At 37.8% G+C, this 20,848-nt stretch overlaps 1 protein-coding gene across 1 annotated transcript in view; it reads right to left on the bottom strand.

Annotated features, from left to right (window-relative positions):
- Itga8 (integrin subunit alpha 8) overlaps window positions 1-20,848 on the bottom strand; it is a 178,277-nt gene that overhangs the window by 30,436 nt on the left and 126,993 nt on the right. The window contains exons 24-26 of the mRNA XM_047521245.1: window positions 17,165-17,270; window positions 14,235-14,393; window positions 3,304-3,432 (exon numbers count right to left, since the gene is read on the bottom strand). Coding sequence (XP_047377201.1) covers window positions 3,304-3,432; window positions 14,235-14,393; window positions 17,165-17,270 — 394 coding nt within the window. The remainder of the gene's footprint in view (window positions 1-3,303; window positions 3,433-14,234; window positions 14,394-17,164; window positions 17,271-20,848) is intronic.

Raw genomic sequence — 20,848 nt, 5'->3', positions numbered from 1 at the left:
AGTTGTTTTGACTTGAGGACACAGGGAGGTGTATGATTTGCAAGTTTTGAACCTATAAGAGAAAATGTGAATAAAAATGAGTTAAAATCAGATAAGAAAAAGAAAGATTGTCTTGGCAATCATCTATGAGCAAGTAAGCTTCTATGATATTCAGAAGTTAAAACTGACGTCAAAATATTCAATGAGAAACAATAGAAGGAAAAATATTTGACCCTACAACACAAAGACACAATTTTCAAAAGAATTTTAGTTATTGCTCTTCTTTGCCTCAGTGTACTCATGAGACATACACAGAAATGGAAATTAAAAACAAAAACAAAAATAAATATGAATATTTATTTTTCACATGGTTAGTTCTCTATAGGCTTGGATATTGGTTTTCCAGAGGGCTTTTCCCATTTTTACTGGACATATTAGAATTCTGCAGATGTTAATCATTGTTTTCTGTTTCATTGTTCATCCTGGAAGCTTTTTCTTAAAGACGGTATGCAGAGTTTTATTGATTTCTCCTGAAAGGGACAGGTATGTATACATTATACAGTCATAAAATTTACAGGTACTTGAATCATAATCTGCCAATTAGAGCTTTTTGCTATGTAATTTCAGGTACTTCTATTTTAATAAACACTCCTTGCTTGACCTCGGTTTGATTGCACTGTTTGCTTGTACTTTTCTGTCCACTTCAGTGTTTGAACTTCTATAATGTCAAGATAAAATAAATGAATGCCAGAGAATGTTTGCAACATATGTTTTAAACATCACTGTGACCATTTAAAGCATATAGTTCAGTGGCATTAAGTATATTTACATTGTTTTGCAATCATCACTACCGTCCATCTCCAGAACTTTTTCATCATTTCAAACTAAAATTATGGTTCCTGAAAAAAATTTTTTTTAAATCTATGAAATACAGAGTTGGGATTTGTGTCAGTTTCACCCTAACACCCTCTCTTTGATGGCTTTTTACTAATAAATGGTTAACCACATGCTGGGTTCTCAGTGCGATGAATAATTTGATGTGGCATTATCCTACTTTATTGAACTAAAATAAATTATTAGGATTATCAGAGTTTAAAAAATATTTGTCTCTGCTTTTTTTAAAAAAAGTCATAAATTAATTCAAGGTTAATAAAGGAGGGTGGGAACAGAAAAGAAGTCTATTTAGGACTTCCCCAGTTCCCCACTTACCATCTGATTTGTCTTCCTCAAAACTCACGTTTCTCGGCATGTGGCTGGCTCAGACAGGGGCCCTGAACGAATTGATCTAGACTCAGAACTCAAGGAGAAGCAGAGCCTGCAGGTAGGGGATGTTCATTTGGGACTTGGGAATAAATGATTATTCCCAGCTAGGAAGGCAAAGGATCTCACGGCTGTCCTTGGCTGCTCAGATCCAGCCTTTGAATCCATCTTTCCTGAGTCTGGCCTTTGTTGGAAGTTCCCCACCTCTGCTCTCTCCATCATACACTCACATGTAGTTGATTCCACTAATTTGGCCAAATATGATATTATTTATATCCAGTGCATCCTCTACTTTTGTTAAGGGGTCAAATTATTTGTAACCTTCACTCCTACCATCATTCTAAGCTTCATCTCCTGCAATTCCTTGCTAACTTTCAATTTTTCAATTCCATAAATTCAGCTGATTATTACTTCTCTTCCAGTCATACAAATGCTAAAATCGGGAATTCAAATCCTAGAGCATAGACTTATTCCCTTTAGCTCTTTGTGAATGACTACAGTTTCATTACTGGCTCATATAATTATATTGCCCAAAGCATGCTGTTCATTGTCATAACAGTAATTTTATTTCAGATTCAGTAGGTAGAGCAGCTAGTGAATTTAGTACCTATCAACCTATCTTTTAAACTGCTTACAATATATTTGTTTAGAATTGGATTGAGGCTTAAGAGCACTGAAGGTCAGGGGGCAGAGTAAGACTAGGTGGAATATTACACCAAGAGCATTTTGGAGGTGACTGTAAAATCCATTAGTAGTGGCCTTGATGACTCAATTCACTGTGTCACTCATGCATTTGCTGAACAAATGAGCCAGGCACTGAGCTGCACCCTGAAGAAAAAATACTAAGCAAACCATATTCTTATCCTGATGGGTTTTCAACAGAATGGACAGGTAGAGAAAGAATAGTACCCAAAGGTCAGAGCCCGGTGGTACCTGGATGAGCCCATAAGTGAGTCCAACAGGGACTGACAGTGTGGGTCAGGTGTTTCATGACTCCTGACAGCCAGGAGGGTGACTCTAGCCCCTGTGGAAATAACTACAGAGCCCTCTTTGGCTCAGGTGCTGTCTTCTCTTCCTTATTCTTTCCTTGGCCTTGAGGAACCCTGTCAACTGTCTCTCCTTTTTGCTAACCTCTTTGGATTGACAGTTCTTGGCTTGGGGTCATGGCTCTTGATTGAGCGCTACCACAAGATAATGCATCTTTGATTGAGCTTCTGCACAGAAGCTGTGTCCCTGTCCCATCCAAGTACTGGGTCACTGTTATAGCCTGTCCCTACCCCAAGCCCCTGGTGTGTCTGCCCAGGATGATGGGTTCTGGGGTGATTACATGTGCAGGGCAGGAAGATGTGCTTATATGGTCCTACTCTTTATGGAACTGGTTTGTGGAAGAGGGCTAAACTTCTCCTTGATGCTCACTTTAAGCCTTTGCCACATGGTCAGGGAAGAAGATAGATATTCATGTGAGGAGATAAAGTTCTAGAAACAACGTTGGGGTGACTAGGAGAATTGCATCAAAAACACTGACTCATGAAGGCTTTGTACACTTTTGTAAAGTCCTGCCTAGGCTCAACCTAGACCAAATACAGACCTTAATGCTATGGTGTTACAGGGATTATGACCCAGGAAATCTGAACACACCATCCTGACTCTTCTGGATGGACAGAGGACTCTGAGATTCAGGGACAGGAACAACACAGCAAGGGCTCACTGGAAGAATGAATAGCACTCCTTCAAGCTCACTTTAGACTCTCTATGGACAGGTTAATAACTGAACCTTCATGGTCTTGAATGGATTAAAGGTCACATTTAATGTTTTCATCTTTATTTCTCAAAGTGGCCTCTGTGACAGGTTTAGAAGAACAAAAAGGTTATATCACAAATGCTCCCTAATCCTTACGGAAAAATCACTTTGATTTCTTACAATATGTACTGCCAAAATATGTCAGGCATATCTGAGCATCAGAGGAGACTGAAAATAAAACTTGAAGTTAAAACCATCTGTATCTGGGATTTCTGACTGATCCAATCTTTTCCCTCAGATCTATGCACACAGAGACAACTCACCAGTATTTTTGCGGGGCTCTGTCTGTGCAGCTGGACCATAGACACATCCCGCTTCCTGATAAGATGAGGAATGGTAGAGTTTCGCAGAAAGGCACTGAGCTCAGGGGTGTCCTCTGGAGAGGCAGCAGGCTGCAAACAGAAAGCAGGAGAAATCATACACAATTGCATTAACAGTTGTTACCTTTCATTAGCCTTGAACTCTAGGCAGTTTTTGCTTCCAACTGAATTGGATTCATATGAGAATTCAAACGTGTGATTTACCAGCAGGATGTGCAACAGCAAAATGACCTGCACTGACAAGGAACAAGCCTTTCCACTCTCCAATTACAGGAATTCATGAAGCATGGGGGGAACACATTCTTGGGAAGTTTATCTTGTAAGGATAAGATTTTAAGCAGAAGCAATTTCCTCAGAAGGTTAGAAAACGTGTAGCTGACTCTTCAGGCATGAGTTATTCTCTTGTTACTTTCCTTTAATTGTATTTGGAGCTGGCAAAACTCAGGAACATTCTGGATGGGGATATGGTTTTTGAGGTGACAAAAAGTGGAGAAATAAGCCAATGTGGTTAAGGACCTTATGTTTGCAAAGGCTGCATCCCACATTGCAGTGCTTGAGAGAAGTGCCCCTCAGGAGAGAACCATGTCCTAGTGAAAATGACTTTTGCAAAGCATGCCCCAAGCACATGGTGCTGTAATGGAGCTTGCTTTCAGCCCTGAGTTTATTTTGCCAGTGTTCTAGAACTGGTGATTTTATCTCAGGCTTCATGCTGGGTACATTTGATGGTTGAAAAAATATTTTGTGAGTTCCAATACATCACGCATAATATCCTGTTCACATTCTTTATTTTAGATGAACTGAATATACAAATCTCATTTTCTGTCCCCTACCACTTCCATCCTGAGAATTCTGTCTTCTTTTACCTGTTTTTCCTTCAGGTCATGGAACAGAAGCAATACTAGAATACTCATCTCTATGGAATGAGAAAAGAAACATCTGCAATATAGGATGCACCACACAAGATGAGATGATGGTGCTCAGTATGTCATAAGGACCTGGAGAAATCTATTAGACAAACAGAGTTGAGTCCACAATCCCTAGCATGATACACACAGGTCTCTACCCACTGGTCTTGCCTTTGCCGGCTTTTCCAGCTTCATCTCTCTCCCAGAGCCTCTGGCATCCAGAGCTCCAGTAGGCAGAACTACGCTGCACTCCTGAGCTGTACCAGACTGATGCCTAACCTGTTTGGTGTTCCACATGCTTGCTCTGGTGCCCATCAGGGTCTGTCAAACTGAACCAAGATTGCTGCTAACTGCTCTGAGTTGCCCAGTGAGAACATGAAAAGCAAGAACAGAGTCACATTCAACCTCCCAGGAAGGAAACAGACTGAGGAAGAAGATCCAGCCAGGAAAACCAGGTGGGGAAATCAAATGTAAGAGGTAGTCCAGGAAAGTGTGGTTTTATAGAAGATGAGGAAAAGAAAATTGCAAAAACAAACAACTAAGGATGCCAAGCAATCCTGAAAAGTAGTAAAAAAAGGGTGAGAAACAAAAGTATTCACTGAATCTGTTGATTAAGAAATCATGGATGGCTGGGCACAAGGGTGCACACCTATAATCCCAGTGACTCGGGATGCTGAGGCAAATTCAAAGCCTCAGTAACTTAGCAAGGCCCTGAGCAACTTAGCAAGGACTGGGGATGTGGCTCAGTGGTAAATTGCCTAGGGATTAAATCCCCAGCACACCCCCCATTTAAAAAAAAAAAAAAAAAGAAATCATGGATGCCCTTTGATTGGTGGTGCAGGTGAAAATCAAACTGTAGAGTTAAAGAGTGAATAGAAAAATAATTACTTGAAAAAGTATGAATTTAAATCCTTCAATCATTCTCATATTAAAATAATTTCTAATGGCTCTGAGTTGAGATGAGCCTTTTCCTCCAAATAAAGTAGCAAAAAAGAACATTTTGCAATCTAAACTTTACAGATATATACATATATATATTTAGATAAAGATATATATATATGTAATTGATTAAATGAATTATGAACATGTATACAAGACTGGATAATTTTAAAAAGCAATATAGAGCTAGAGCTACATTTTAATTTAGAAAGATTCATGTATTAGTAAGGGAAAGACAGGTTACACAATAGAAAAAGTGATGTACACCCATTTATGTATCTATAAATAGAAAAAGTCTGGAAGAGTAGTCATCAAAGTATTGCCAGTGGTAGAGATTTGATGATAGATATCAGGGAAGTTTTGCCAATTTCTATTTAGGTATGACAATGACATTGTAAGCTTTAAAAGAATATTCTAATCTATTGGCAATATGCAGTGCAATACTTACAGGTAAAATGAAAAAATAAACTAAAACATAAGTGAATAGAAAACATGAGAATAAATGGATGGGAACACCACTAGAGGTTTAAAATTCCCTTCACATATTGCCAGATATATTCTTCTGATGAATATTTAGGTTTTATTCAATATGAAAATTTTAAAACATTACAATTACAAGAAGAGCAAATGAGAAATAACGAAGTAGGGATATCAAATTCAGTTTGGCTATAAATGGAAAAAAAAGAGACCCATTCTTGGAAGAGGACACAGGGCAGTGTTATTTGATTGACTGTTTTAAAGTTGGAGGAAATTTAAGTAAGTTTATAGGATCCAAGGAAGGGACCAGTAGAAAGGGAGAGGTTGGGTATGCAGGAAACAGGGGAGACATTTGATGAAGCAAAATTAGACAGGGAGCTGGAGGAAGAGTTATCCTTCCTCTGAAAGTGTTGGAGAGGAGTTGAGGATGGATGAGAGTTTATTAGGAGGTGTGTGGGGGGTGCAGTGGGCTGGCATGGGACAGGGGGTTGTGATGGGGCAATGGATCATTTTAAGATCACCTAATAGTATATGTGAGAGAAAGAGGACAGGAAGTTCAAGGAGAGTAGGGAAGGTCTGGAGAAGCCATTGAGGAGAAGGAAAGGGACAGACTGTCAGAAGAGCAGAATTTCCCATGAGCCTGGCTGTCCCATGAGCAGTTCCCACCATTAATCCATAATGGGTAGAGGAGCTAAGATTTTCAGGGCAGGGATCTGGAGGGATACTGGAGAAGGGAGGTTAAGGCAACTTGTAAGATGGGGTTTCAAGTAACTCATCTTGGACTCCAGGAGTGGAGGGAAAGAAAGTATGGCCAAAAGCAATCTTGAGAGTGGGGTAGGTTAACTGCTTTAGAGTAAGTATTCAAAGCATGGAAGAAAAGACTGAGTAGGGAACCTTATATAAACAGAAAAACGGATTGAAGAATGGATTGCTGACTATTTCAGAGGCAGAGTACCTAGAAGCAATGCTGACTAGTGGCTGAAGCCCTGGGATGATGCAAAGCAAGGAATTGTGGTGAGATCCTGCATGGCTCAACCCCACAGGTACTGGCATCTTTCAGGACAATGGCAGAACCTGGCCCAGAAAAGAAGATAAACCCAAGAGTGCTCATGAGCCCTCAGTGATGGAGGATCTGAAAGAAGTCTTTATAGCCTAGAATAAAAAGTTGAGCTTGGAAAGAAAATTGAGAATTGGGGATATCTTTAATCTTTATTTTCTATCATATACTTGATGTATGTGGTTTTTTTTCCCCTTTTAGATCTAGCATGTGTAATTTCTAGTTTTATAGGTTGCCAATTATTAGGCTTGCAGGGGTTAATTTTGTAGCTACCAAACTACAGAGAAGAGGTACTGGAAAGAACTAGGGAGAGTTTTTATTCCCATGTTACCATCCATGACTGTATTAGAAACATCAGTATTAGCATTAGTTCAACAATAGCCCAACAGCAAGAAATTCCTATGTGGTTTCATCAGGTGCAACTTGTGTACAAATAAGGAACACATTCTACTGGGGATAGTGCTAGTCACAAATATTTGTAATGGTCTCTCAATAAAACACAGGGCTCATTCTAAGCTAGAGAAAAAGTCCTTTGCAAGGCAGGGATCCATGGAACATGGTTCTTTGTTTTTGTAACACTGTTTTCTACAAGTAGAGGAATACCACACAACACCATGGTCAAAAGGTCTTCAAGTGGCTTGCAAACCAGTTTTCTCAAATAGCATTCCAGAAATTATTTCAAAGAACAAAACAAGACAAAAAGCAAGGAAGAAGTTATCTAAGAAATGTAAACAGTAAAGTCCTTTTCTAGATGAACATTTGGAGCCATGAACCCATGGACCACGCTTTTCCCAAATCTGAACTCGCGGGAGATGAAGGAGTCCAGCTTCCTAGCACCCTGTTAGGCAGACATTAAATGCTATGAGGAGCTGCTGGTAAGCACTTCAGTACCTGTCTCAGAACAAATGACATGGCTTCTTTCTGCAATAAGGAAACAATTGTTAGTGAATATGTTTCTCCAGCTGCTACTCCAAGTTTGACCCCAGCAACAGTTATTTTCATAACTCTTCACCAAACTCTTCACTCTGGCATAGGTTTAAATTTATGAACCAAGAGGGGTACTGAGAAGCTGGAGTGTGCAATGCAGTTGGAAGTGCAACACTGGAAGAAAGGGGCTGGAAAGCAAAGCCACACGGATTATCTTTCTCTGTGTCATATTGTCTGTGATTTGCCTTTGGATGCCAGGTATTCCTAGCACACAAGAAAGTCAACTGTTCTCATGGGTTTCTTGGTCTGTAATTAAAAGTCCAAGGGTCTGTCTACTTTGTAATTAAGACAAATGTTAAGGGTTTGTGGGGAAAGTAAAAAAAAAAAAACAAAAACAAAACAAAAAAAAACACTGTTTTTTTCTCCTGAAAATTTCATGCAAAGCATGACTAGAAGAATCATCACTCACTCCAGGGGTGATACTGAAGCTTTTCTTAGTCTTTGGCCATGGTGCTTTTGCATTTAAAAATATACATGGGCTGATGGGCTTAGGTTCTCACTCTTAAGGCTGCAGGAATCAGGTTGGGTTTAATAGCATGAATATAGCTAATCTAGGAACTGGTACTTTCATATATCAATTTTCTATGGTTGGCAATTAACCCTTTAAAAAAGAAAAAAAATATATATATACACACACACATTTCTATATATCTCTATATATCTATCTATATCTATATCTACATCTATATATGAATATACAAAGAAAATATACTCCCTGGGGCCCATTTCCTTTTCCCTATCTTCTCTTTGAGATAGCCTTCAGGGATGTGTGTGCTTGTATACATACAGATGTATATATGTATACATGCACGTATGCATATACATATGTGTCTACACATCCACGCGCTTGAAGGCTACTTCAAAAAGAAGATAGACAAAAGGAAATGGGTCCCAAGGAGTATATTTTCCTTGGCGGCTATGAATCTGATCTACAGGCCTGTTAAGAGTACAAGGTGAATAAATTCCTCTTGCCAGAGTAAGTGTTCCCAGAAGAAGGCACACATAAGATGGGATGGAGAAGACAAATTCAGGAGCTAGTGGTAGCTATCCCTATGGCATCACAGTAGGCGGAGAAGAAAATTAAATTGGGTACTGCTTTCTTGAATAGATCACCCCCTCCCTCAACCGGGAGGAGAACTTGTAGCAGAAGCCTGTGCATTACAGGGCAAGTAACAGACATCAGACAATGCTTTGGCTGTGAAATAAATTGGGGCTGCAAATATTTAAGGTCCTCAAAATGCTTTAAAAAGAAAAAGAATAAAAAGAAATCAGTAGCTAACATAAAGAAAGAAGAAATGATCTTCCTTTCTGTCTTATTTTTAAGGAGAAAGAGAATCAGAGAGAGTTAAGAACTGACAAGGGTCACTGCATTCTGAATTAATGAGAACCAGTAATCAATCGGGCGGCAGTTAGGAAAGAAGAAAGTACTCATGAGGATAAGACAAAACTATGCAAATTTGCCAAGCCACTGTCTGCGGGCCCACTTGATTCTAAAAAGCGATTTGCAGGGCTGTAATCCTTGACAAATGGACTGGTTCTGTGTCTCTGCAATCCATGTTTGTGCTATCTGGTTGTAATTTGGGCTTCCTGTGGGATTGGTGTTGTTGAAAAGACTAGTTCTCAGCAGCAACCTCCTGCTTCCCAGGCCCTGAAGACAATTCTTATAAACAGTGTGGGCTTTCTCTTGCATTACACTCTTTCCAGCGTAGTCTCCATCAGATGATTTTGATCTCAGGATTCTACTTTCTGAAGTCAGACCCAGAATGTGCTGTGATCTTAACACAGGTCTGAGCATCTCTCTCCTAGGTACAGTCTCACATTCCATTACCTTTCCTTTGCATCTCTCACTGCTTATTACAAAATCTTGACAAACTGAAAAAAAAATCCTTTATTCTTTATGAAATTTTTGGTTCCTTAGTAGATTTTACATTTTCAACTTCATCTTATCAAAAGATCATAGCATGTTTGAAGGCCTCTCCAAACCCCAGGATAAAGTCCACCAAAATAACAAAATTGATAGTTTGAAATAATTATTTTACTGCCTTTAATATAGTTGAGAAATACTTTACTCAACTCTAAAATCTTATTCCAAGAAGGATCTGGAACAAATTAGGTTTAATGGATTGGTCTGAATGTTGCAGACAGTTGAATGTTTCAAAATGTTTTAAATGGTAGAATGTGAAGAAATTTCCATGTGATGGTTTTCTCCCTCTGACCTAAGATGGTGAAGCCTGGTGGCAGAACCTGCATGGATGTCTGCTAATGTCCCTAAAATCACAGAAGGCAGGTGAATGAACCTGAGGAGGTGGAAGCCATCATGGTGGAACAGAAACCCAAGGGCAGCAACCATTTCACTGAAGGCCAGAGTAAAAGCAGAGTGAGTGAACCCAAGGCACTTCTGTACCACCATGCAGACATGACTGGATCTTGGTTTTCTCAGGTGGGAAAACAAGGGGTTGTATAGCTCATCTTCTCCTGAACCTCCATTATCACCCATATTTCTACCTACCTCAGACTCTGAGATTTGAACAATGTCAGCAAATCAAGTTCAATGAGTCTGATTGAATTCTGCTGGAAGGCAGGCTTTCAAATAAAAAAGTACACGGACTTCTAGCAGCATCTGTGTGTGGTCACTCTTGCCTCACCCCAGCTTAGTTACTGATGCTCCCAATTTGTGCAACTAAGAGGTGGACGTGGTGATAAGTTGGACCATTGTTTCCTAAAGGAGGCACAGGTTAAAATGATCACGTGGTCAGTATTCCCTCCTCAAACTTGGGGAACATTTGTTAACTTGGGGGGATAACCAAACTGTACCAGTTACTGTTGTAAAAACTGAACCCTGCTAGGAACTTATTGGACTCTGAGGCTTATGTGAGAAGACTTTGAGCCTTATGTTGCATTTGGAACACTTCTTCAGTTTAAAGATGGGTTGGATTTCAGAAAGCTTTGGGCTGGATGTTTGGCATTCAGAATGCATTTCTCTTCAGAAGTGATGTTTCGAATGGTAGTTCAGTTCTCAAGCCAGTCCACAAAAAGCCTACTTAAGCCTCAATATGGTTTTGATGCCATAAAACTGTGTATTTGCAATAAAAATAATAGTATCCAGGACTGTGGCCATACAAGTAATTTTAAAAATAGGGGGAAAAATCATTGTGTTAAGCATATGATATTGAATGCTGATATTAAGGTGGAAATAGGTTGAATTAGAGGGAAATGAGAAAGTCTGTGGAAGCTTTGTAGAGATTCTAAGGGCTATCTGGCACATTTCAAAGGCTTTAGATTGGTAGCACTGGTTCCTTGAAGTGGGTGGCCTAGAAAATGCTTCTAATAAAATCTGGATGGTTTCTTTTTTATAATAAGGTTTTCTAGAAATTTGTGAGAGGGTTGAGAAGAGAGAAAAGTTCTCTTTTCAGTGATAATTGAGTAAAAGTGAGAAATACGTGGGAGGAAAAAATTGGCTAAGAAGTGTGTCTAATGTCAGAGAAAGGGATTTGGTTGAAGCGAAATCAACCGAGTGGCTGAGGAGGACAATGTGGTGGCAGAATTGTGAAAATCTCCTGGCTTAAGAAAGTTGGGTGGAGGTCCTCTATGACAGCCATGGTTGGCCTAGAACATTTGCGGGGTTGGTCCAGTGGCACGTGGAACATCTTCAGAAGGCAGAAGGACATGTGGGAAGTGAACTGCTTATAGATACAGATGTGTCAGAGCCACTTCCTACTTATCGTTGTCCTTATAAAGAAACTATAGAGCAAATGGTCTAAGTCCATTTTATTTCTATACAGCATAGCTGAGATTGAATAGTTTATAAAAGAAAGTTTATTTTAGCTCATGCTCTGGAGGCTGGGGTATGCAAGAACATGGAGCGAGAACCTGCTTTGCTTCATGGCAGAAGAATGGAAGAAGTCACACAGTGAGAAAGCAGAGGGAGTAGAACTCTTTTCCTAACAGCTGCTGCCACAGTAAAGAGAACTAACTTGAGAACTAACTTGAACATCCCTTTCATGTGGGCAGAGCTCCTGCGAACCAAACACTGAATGTAGGTCCCACAACCTCTCAACACCATTACATTGAGAACCAAATTTTATCATGAGCTTTGGAAGGGATAGAACACACCCACACCATAGCACAAGTAATACGGAATTGTAACTTATGCCTGGGTTAAGTAAGACTGAATACCAGGATTAAATTCTTGCTTTAACGAGTGTATTTCTGCCTCACTGGTCCTTTGAGTAAACCTACATTCTCTGTTTCTTACCAAAAATAAACAAAACTCTCTATACCATGTTAAAAAACAAAACAAACAAATAAAAACAACCCAGCAATTACCTTTGATGCAAGTATTAAAAATTGATACTAAAATCAGAAATTTCTCATGCCTGTTGTTTTAAAAATAAGAACATATAAGAAAACCCGCAAGTTGCTCTTCACTAATTTCTGCTTTGTATTTAAGACAGAAAATACAGTTTATCTTTCTATTCTCTAGGAACAGATAAATTGCCAAGTGAATTAGTAGCAACTTCACCAAGAAATTATTTAATATCTTAAGAGGAAAATAATTCAGATGTTCTCAATTGTTTATACTCACTGATATAAAATATACTGATTATCAACTTTAAAATCTGTAAAAATTATTTTACACTCTCTGGGTCATATATTAAATAAATATATGTAGAAGTACTTTGAGAATCTTTAAGTAATGTCATTTCAACATTTCCTTGAATTCAGAATTTCAAGAATTCATATATTATTTTAATTAGTAACTTTAGGAATCTGCTGCTTTATGCTGTTGCCAAATATTACATTCAATTTTTATGAATTGAGGACTTCAGAAAATGAGCATAAGTTGCATTTAAAACAATTCCTAGTCTTGGACAGATTTTTACTGAAAATCTATGAGTATGTTAAAGAATAAGTGGGAAGCAGAGGATACCATGTGCTTAGTATATACTTCCATTTGGTTTTCATGAATCTGTCAACATTTGAGGCAAATTATCTATTAGTACTATCCCAGTCACTGTAAATGATTGTTAAATTGCCACAAAAGGAAAAAAAAAAAGAAAAAAAAAGACCTCAGAACAAACATAGTGAACATTAAACAATTACACAATATATACAAACATATATAAATAGTGTCAGATATAAACTAAACATTGCACTCAGAGAGAGAAGCTTTCTGCATTATCATGTGCTTTAAAACTCCATGACCAAAATATAGTACATATGAAATATGTACTATATGAGAGCATATGCAAAAGTTTGAATTACTTCAATGTCATACATCAACATTTGAAGACATTATTTTATAAGGTGCTACGAACCCTTATGATGTTAAAATCATCCCCATGAAGAGTGAAGAAAGAAGAAATGGGGGGAAAATCTCAGAGCAAGTATTTGAAATAACATTATGGAATACAAGTGGCCTCATTTATTATTTCCCTATGAAGAAAGAGACTGTTGCCCCACAAGTCCTTTATCATTGAGCCTCCTTTTTGTCTTCCTCTCTTTGCATAAGGAGGCATGTTGGGTTGACAAAGAAAGCCTGTAATGACCCCCAATGACCCAACACCTGGGCCCAGGGTCAAGACTGCCCTTTGCCCCAGATGGTTAAGTCAGTACTTCAGGAAACCTGCCCTTGCCCCAGAGATACTATGTCCCTGTAGCTACTAAGGGACTATTTGTTCTTAAATGAAGCTGTCTTCTGAGGACACCATCTGATTAACTAAGTTTTTTGTTTTGTTTTGTCTTCATACAAATGTGACATTTTCTAGGGCTTATGCTAATTCATTTCTTTCCTTCCCAGAAGGAGCCTAAGCCAAATTTGGATCTTAATCTGGATGGGATCAACTCTTTGGACACTTGAGCTCCTTGTTAATGAACTCCAGCAGACCATCACGTGCACAGGAGGTGGGAGCTTGCAGAGAGGTGGAATCTGAGGGTCCTCCAGATTCTGCATTTCCATAGACCCCCCCCCCGCCCAGGTGATTTGGAAGTATTTAAGAGCTGCAGCATGCTGCTTTAGGTTTCTCCATAAGCTTCCAGTCTGGGGGTTTTCAGGGCAATGAGAAGCCTTTGGCAAATTCTTGCATTTTACCACTTGCTATTGGCAACAGCTGGAAGAGCCTTTTTTGGCAAAGATACTCATGTCTTATGGAAATATACCAAAAAGACTTTAAAAATAGAATTTCGTACTAATTCTCTAAAACATGACATATCTATTAATGATTTTGGTTTGGTAGTGCTACTAATCGAACCCTATATAAAAGATGCATGTTGAGATGGGTTAAATAAATGACAAGTTACTTGGAGCAATAAAAACTAGGAAAATTTAAGGTTTTTAAGGGTGATATTTAAAATAAGTTTGGCGCTTAACTAGAAAACTAAAAGTAAAGGTCTGATCAATGACCATTGGAGCAACATATAATTACTTTGCTATTTTAAACAAGCAGCATTTTTACTTTTTCCTTACCATAAAAAATTAAATAAAGCTAGGAATTAGATCAGACTCCTACCTTTATATCCTGTGGGTTGATATCAGGATTTGTTTGACACTGCAGAGGTCCCAGAGTTTGAATATGAAAAATATAAAGGAGAAACTCATCCCGTGCAGAGAATGGCCAGCCCACCTCCAGAACTGTGTCACTGATGGTACTTGGTCCAATGTTGTGCAGCTGTAAGCAAGTGACAGATTATAGAATGGTACAGCAGGAGTAGTGATGCAAAATCCAACTCCATCTACCTTTACCTATTTTTAAAGACATGTGTTGTTGGTTGTAAGTCATCAGGACAATAACTCTAGTAAATAAGAAGGAAAAAAATAAAGTCCCTATGGGCATCAGGAGTTCTGAAAGTGTGACATTGACAGTGTTTAGAGAAGACTCTTTGGTCTGGTCTGTGAAGCTCTGAGAGTGGATTTCTTCATTGAAGATCATATGGATTGGACACCCTTGTCCAAAATGCTTGTGACCAGAAGTGTTTTGGATTTTGGAAGAGTGCACTTATGTAATGAGATATCTTGGGGATGGGACCCAACTCTAGACACAAAATTCATTAATAATTCATATTAATTATTGAAGCCTGAAGGTAATCTTTGACTGCAACCCATCATATGAAGTCAGGTATGAAATTCTCCACTTGGGACATCATGCCAGTTCTCAAAAAGTTTTAGATTTTGGAGCACATTTTTGAATTTCAGAATAGGCATACCCAACCTATGTAAACCACGCCTGATAATTGCCATGCTTACCTTGAATTTATATTAACTTAATGATAGAACTAGAAATGCAATTTTAATTAAATGCTTTCAAAACATACTGATTTTTTCTTTATATTGAAATCTGCCTTTTCTTCCCTAACTACTGACTTGTCAATTGCAACCATATGTGATGCACTCTCTTTTATCCTCTGGGAAATGGCTATCGATCAAGTGCAAAAGTCAGCCAGTGCTCACTACAGTTCATTCTGCACATTTCAAAGCTGAGCTACTTTTGTTTTAATCAAAAAATCCCCGGGAAAGAAAGGCCACATTAAGTAAAGAGATGGACATTGTTAACACACAAATCCCATATTCAGAGTACACAAAATAGCTTGCCAAAAGCACTAAGTATATTTAGATTTATCATGGACTTAGAAATTCACTTCAAAGTTAACAGAGATCTCCCCTACCCCCACTTCGGATAATTATCATGGTCTATGAAACAATGCAAAATTGCTTTTGCTTATTTAGGTGGCCTATTTAGCTGACGTTATCAAAGAAGTGTGGCATACATTGATGCAGAATATAATGAGACATGAGATTAGCATGTAAGAAACATATGATGATTGCTTTTGGCATTGCTGGTAATTACCCTAAACTTTTATGATCCGTTTATGCTAAGATCAGCAGCATCGCTGCCCTGGGAGTGATTGAGTCTGGATGGTTTTTTCAAACTTTAAAGTTCCAACATTCTTGAGCTGAAACAGGCACACGCAAATTTAATAAATTATTTGACAGTTTTTCATTTTTCTGGTGAGGTTCTTGATGTGAGTTCCACAGGGACAGGGTTATCCCTTCACTATCAGATGAGCTTAGGGCCACACTTTGATCCAGCTCTGGACAGGGCTTCCAAACCTGAGCTGCAGGTTGGGAAAATGATAGAGGTTCCCATGCTAATCCTACCCAGGACTTGGGACTTTTCCCGCACTTATGGAAACAGCTCATCAATTTGGAAATGGCTTTATAGTTGCCCTGAGAGAATGTTATTCATGATCCTTGTAGCTTGAGATGAAAGTCATGGCCAGGATCATTGAATCAGTGGCATGAATTACATAGGAAAAGAACATAAGGCATTACCACTCTTAAGAAGACACCTCAATCAGAAAACACCTTAGAACTTCATTTTACCAAAAATTTGTTTCTATTCCCTTGAAAATGAATACTCTCCACAAACAGCATTAATTTTAGTAACAAAACACACCAAAACCATAAACAATGAATAAACTAACCCTTTACTCTGTAATGGGTTATAACTGTAAAAGAAATTTAAATTTTAGCCCTGTGTCAATAAATCTTTACCCTGTTCACAATTTAACACTTAAAATGGGAAAATAACATCAGGTTCTTTTCATGTGTGACTTTTTGCTTCTGGAAAACATTTTACTAATCAACAGACTATTTAAAACTTCAGAATAAGTTGTTAATATCTAATTGGGTTCTTTGAATGAAAAATAAATTTATTCTTATCTATCTGTCACACACCCATCTTATATATTACATGTAAATTTTTTAGTATAAGAAAAATTAATATAGTTTTCTATCTGTCATCTTCTAATTGATGAACTTCAGTTTAAGAGATGGGCGGGTTTTAAGGATATCTGGAAATCTAGGAAGAAATGAAATAAGGTCTAGGGAGCTAGTCATTTTTATGCATAGGCTATTCAAATAATAAAAAAAAAGCAAACAAAGAACATTTTAATAAAGAATAACAATAACGGGATAAAATGCTTCTTACCATGTAATGGCTTTCACCACCAAGAATCAAGTGACCATGTTTGTGAGTGCCTAAGACACCTCCCACCACCCACTCCACAATGCGATAGCATAACACCGTGAATCTAAACAGTATATAAAGCTCAGAACTTGGATTGGTGTCTTTCAAAACAGTGTATGTTTATTAATAAAGAACATAAAAATAAAACCATGACAAAACTTTAAAATAGAAAATAGTTAACAGAAAATAGATATTTCACTGAGTGTGATGGCATATGTCTGTAATCCAAGAAACTCTGGAGGCTGATACAGGAGGATCTAAATTTGAGGTTAGCCTCAGTAATTTAGTGAGGCCCTCAGCAACTTATTGAGGTGTCTCAAAAAACAAAACAAAACAAATGTCTGGTAATGTAGCTCAGTGGTAAAGCATCCCTGGGTTCAATCCCCAGTACAACAAACAAACAAACAAACTACCTCATAAATATGCTCCACCAATGGTCCAACTTCATCCTCTTTGTGGGGCTCCTTTTCTGGTTCCCAGTTATGAATGGGCAGAATGATCTGCGGAGGGTGGGATACTCTGAAATACGGAGTACGGTGTTAATTGCTGCTGCTGGTCAAGGCAGGAATGTTTCACTACAGTGCTCTGTCATCAGACAAAACAGGCGGCTCTCAATTTATTTCACAAGATATTGTCTACATGGAAAAGTATTGAAAGCGATGTTCAACAAAATGACTGAAGGAATTAGTGGAGGATCTCAAACATCTGTTTCTGTAAACTTTTAATGACAGAACTCCTGTCCAAGATCCCTCACCCTTGGACACTAGGAAGCAGAGCAGAGAGCATTCTCGAGTAGAGATGAGTAATTGAACATGTACATGGGTGTGTCTGCCCATTATCTATCTATCTATCTATCTATCTATCTATCTTCTTCATCATCATCATTATCTATCTATCTACCTATCTACCTATCTATCTTCATCATCATCATCTATCTATCCTGTGTATGTCTGTGTTTTTAAAGATTACATAATTCTTGCTTTAAGTCATATTGCAAAGCGAGACTCTGTGTGTGTGCATGCTAGGATCCTATGTGATATATATCCAGTTGTAAAGAAATACTGTTTATGGCTAAAGACTTCAGAATAGAAAAGCAGTCATTGTATATTCCTTTTTTCCTAGATTTTTTTTCAGTTTCTTGTTAATGCAATCAGCTCTCTCACTAGGCCAGGTTTAGAGCCAAAATATAATGAAGCATGAATGAGTTCCAGAGTACACAACACAAGGATGAGCCCCAAATGCCCTTTTAGGGATATCCAATAGTTAACCACAGTGTCTAGGAACTTTAAATGTTACTGGTTTTTCTCTTCCTTGGGGTAATCTCTTTCCAAAGCAGAGAGCACAATTTATTGGGTTAAATTCTGACCCAAGGGCAAGTAACTTAAAGTCAGTATGTCTGTATTACCTCATTTTGAAAATTATGATCAACTCTTTGGGTTGTATACCACAAATGATTGGAAAACATCTCCAATGTTTGTAGTCCAAGTTCATGTGGCTGAATTGTTTTCTAGAGGTGGGTGGGAGAAGGACATTTCAAAATGGACAACCCACAAAAACGTTATAAGATTGTAAATTTACAGTCCCTTTGCATATGTCCTTAATGTGCAACTGTTGAGCAAGAAATGCAGGGCACAGCTTTGCTATGCTAACACCTCAGAAATATCTCCTTAAAATTGTAAAGTCGTCATGCCACGTTCTTGTCATTATGCTGTGTTCTCTTTTCCTACTTGATTTGATTAGATCATGTTATGCTCAAACCTGAGGTAGAGAGAAGAGCATAGGACATGGTGTGTTGCTTTCAACTAGATGGAAACCCAGAGATCCTGGGTTCCATTGCCAAAGACCTGGTCAGCTTCCCCACTCAAATCTTTACTTTCTTCTCATCTTGGCAAGAGAAAGGGGAGTCCATGCTTAACATCCATTATCTATTGTGCATCTCTGGAAATTTTTTTTTTCATAGAGAACAAACATAGAATAGAAACTGAACACATTTTCTCTGAAATTTTGCTTTTATGGTTTTCAATCCTATAGGACTGGTCATAAATTTTCTAGGATTATAGACTCACAAAATTTTAGACCTTGACAGATATTGTGGAGACAATCTGATCAAAACTTCTCATTTTCCACACAAAAGGAAAACAGATATACAGAGAATAGTGGGTTAGCTGCAGGTGAGGACTACAGCTCATCCACTGTATTCTAATACACAATGTACCTTAGGGGCCCCTAAGATGCAGTGATAATTAGTAGGCACAACCTAAACTTCCTGGCATGGTTTTGTAACAAAATCAAGTAGAGATATGTGAAGAAACATAATCTATCATGGAGCATAGAAAAAAATCATTAAAATGGATCATAACAGTATGGTTTATTTATTTACTCATGGAAAACTGGTTGAAAGTTGGAGAAACAATGGCAGAGAAAGGTTCCCAAGTCAATCAGTGACACACTATTCCTTGTTTTCAAAGTGAAATTTTTTAGGAAGAAGGAAGCAAGTCTACTGATTTTCTTGGGATAAGCAGCCTGTGAGGTAATCTAACTAACCCTACTGAATAGCTCTCCCTCTGAAGATTGAGCATTATTCATGGAGATCCTCAGTTAGTAAAAAGATTCCACAATCTGTAGTGTTAATGGTAACACTGAATCATGAAGGGAAAACTGGATGGAAGCAAGGATTAGTTTTTTTTTTTTTTTTTAATTAAATTTCATTATGAGATAATTATAGATTCATGTGCAGTTTTAAGAAATAATATCAAGAGATCCCTTGTACAAATCAATCTCCCCCAATGATAACATCTTATAAAATGAAGATGTGCTATTGTATATAATATCACAACCAGAATACTGACATTGATGTTGTTAAGATACAGAACGTTTTTATCTCCACGAAGATACTCTTTCATAGCTACGCTTATTTTGCTCTGCCCCCATCCTCCCCTCCTCTCTTGACACCCACTAATCTGTTCCCTATTTCTATAATCTGTCATTTCAAGAATGTTATGTAAATGGAAACATATAGTAGGCAGCCTTTTGGGATTGTTTTTTTTCCACTCTGCATAATTCTGAGTGCCATTCAAGTTGTCCATCTCTCAATAATAATTCATAATATTCTATGGTGTGGATGTACCACAGTTCATTTATCATTCACCTGTTGAAGGACATTGGAGTTGTCTGCAGTTTGGGACTAGTTAAATAAATTGCTATAAGCATTTCTGTATGGGTTTTGTATTGGTCTAATTTTCCTGGAATAAAGTTTTTCTAGAATAAAGAAACTAGGTCTTTGACAGGTCGAAGTGTGTATGCTGTCTGGAAGTTCAAATCTGAGGATCTGGAAGTATGATGAAAACCCTATTTTTATAACCTTGTTTTCAAATCCTATTACTTTCAAATAGCAAAGATTTTCATTTATTGTCTGAAAAATGCTGTGGACAGTATCTTCTATAGACCTTGGTTAGTCATGATTGTAATTGTTTCTTATACAAATTCATTCAATTCTGATTATTTCACAAATACTGCAATTTATCTTACTTTTCATGAGCTCAGTATGTGTGTTGATGTCTCTAGTGACCAAATTTACTTCTCACAAATCTATGCTAAATTGATCCTTTGTACCAACAAATGGCATGTAAATTGGGTCAAAGACAATGTTGGTGTTATCTAGCTGTGAAACAAATGGAATAGTTCTTTGTAATTTTCAACTCTCAACAAAAATCCATTTTTTTTTGTTTTTAAAAAAATGTTGCTGTAAGAGCAACATTAAATTAAGAACAAAAAAACACTGTATAAGTTAGTGAAAGATAAAATAAGCTGGGATGAATACCATTGACCAAAACAAAATCAAATTTTTTTGAAGACTGAACATGAAAGTTATTTAGCATAGCAGTTGTTCATTCCTTGAAGAAATAAACACCAGAACACATATTTTTGCTGCATATTCAGAGGAATGAGTTTTAGTATATAAAGTGGCCCAAAAGAACTTCAACACTGTCTTAGCAAATAGACTGTGGACATTAATCTAACAATTAAAACAACTGTACCCATGTGAGAAACCTAACTTTAATAAACTGTTTGGGTTACTGGAAAAATTGAATAGAAAT

Source organism: Sciurus carolinensis, chromosome 12 (assembly GCF_902686445.1).
Source record: "Sciurus carolinensis chromosome 12, mSciCar1.2, whole genome shotgun sequence".
In the NCBI taxonomy this organism is placed as follows: Eukaryota; Metazoa; Chordata; class Mammalia; order Rodentia; family Sciuridae; genus Sciurus; species Sciurus carolinensis.
The sequence above is the reverse complement of the archived record's forward strand: the minus strand, read 5'-3'. Positions and strand labels throughout refer to the sequence as shown.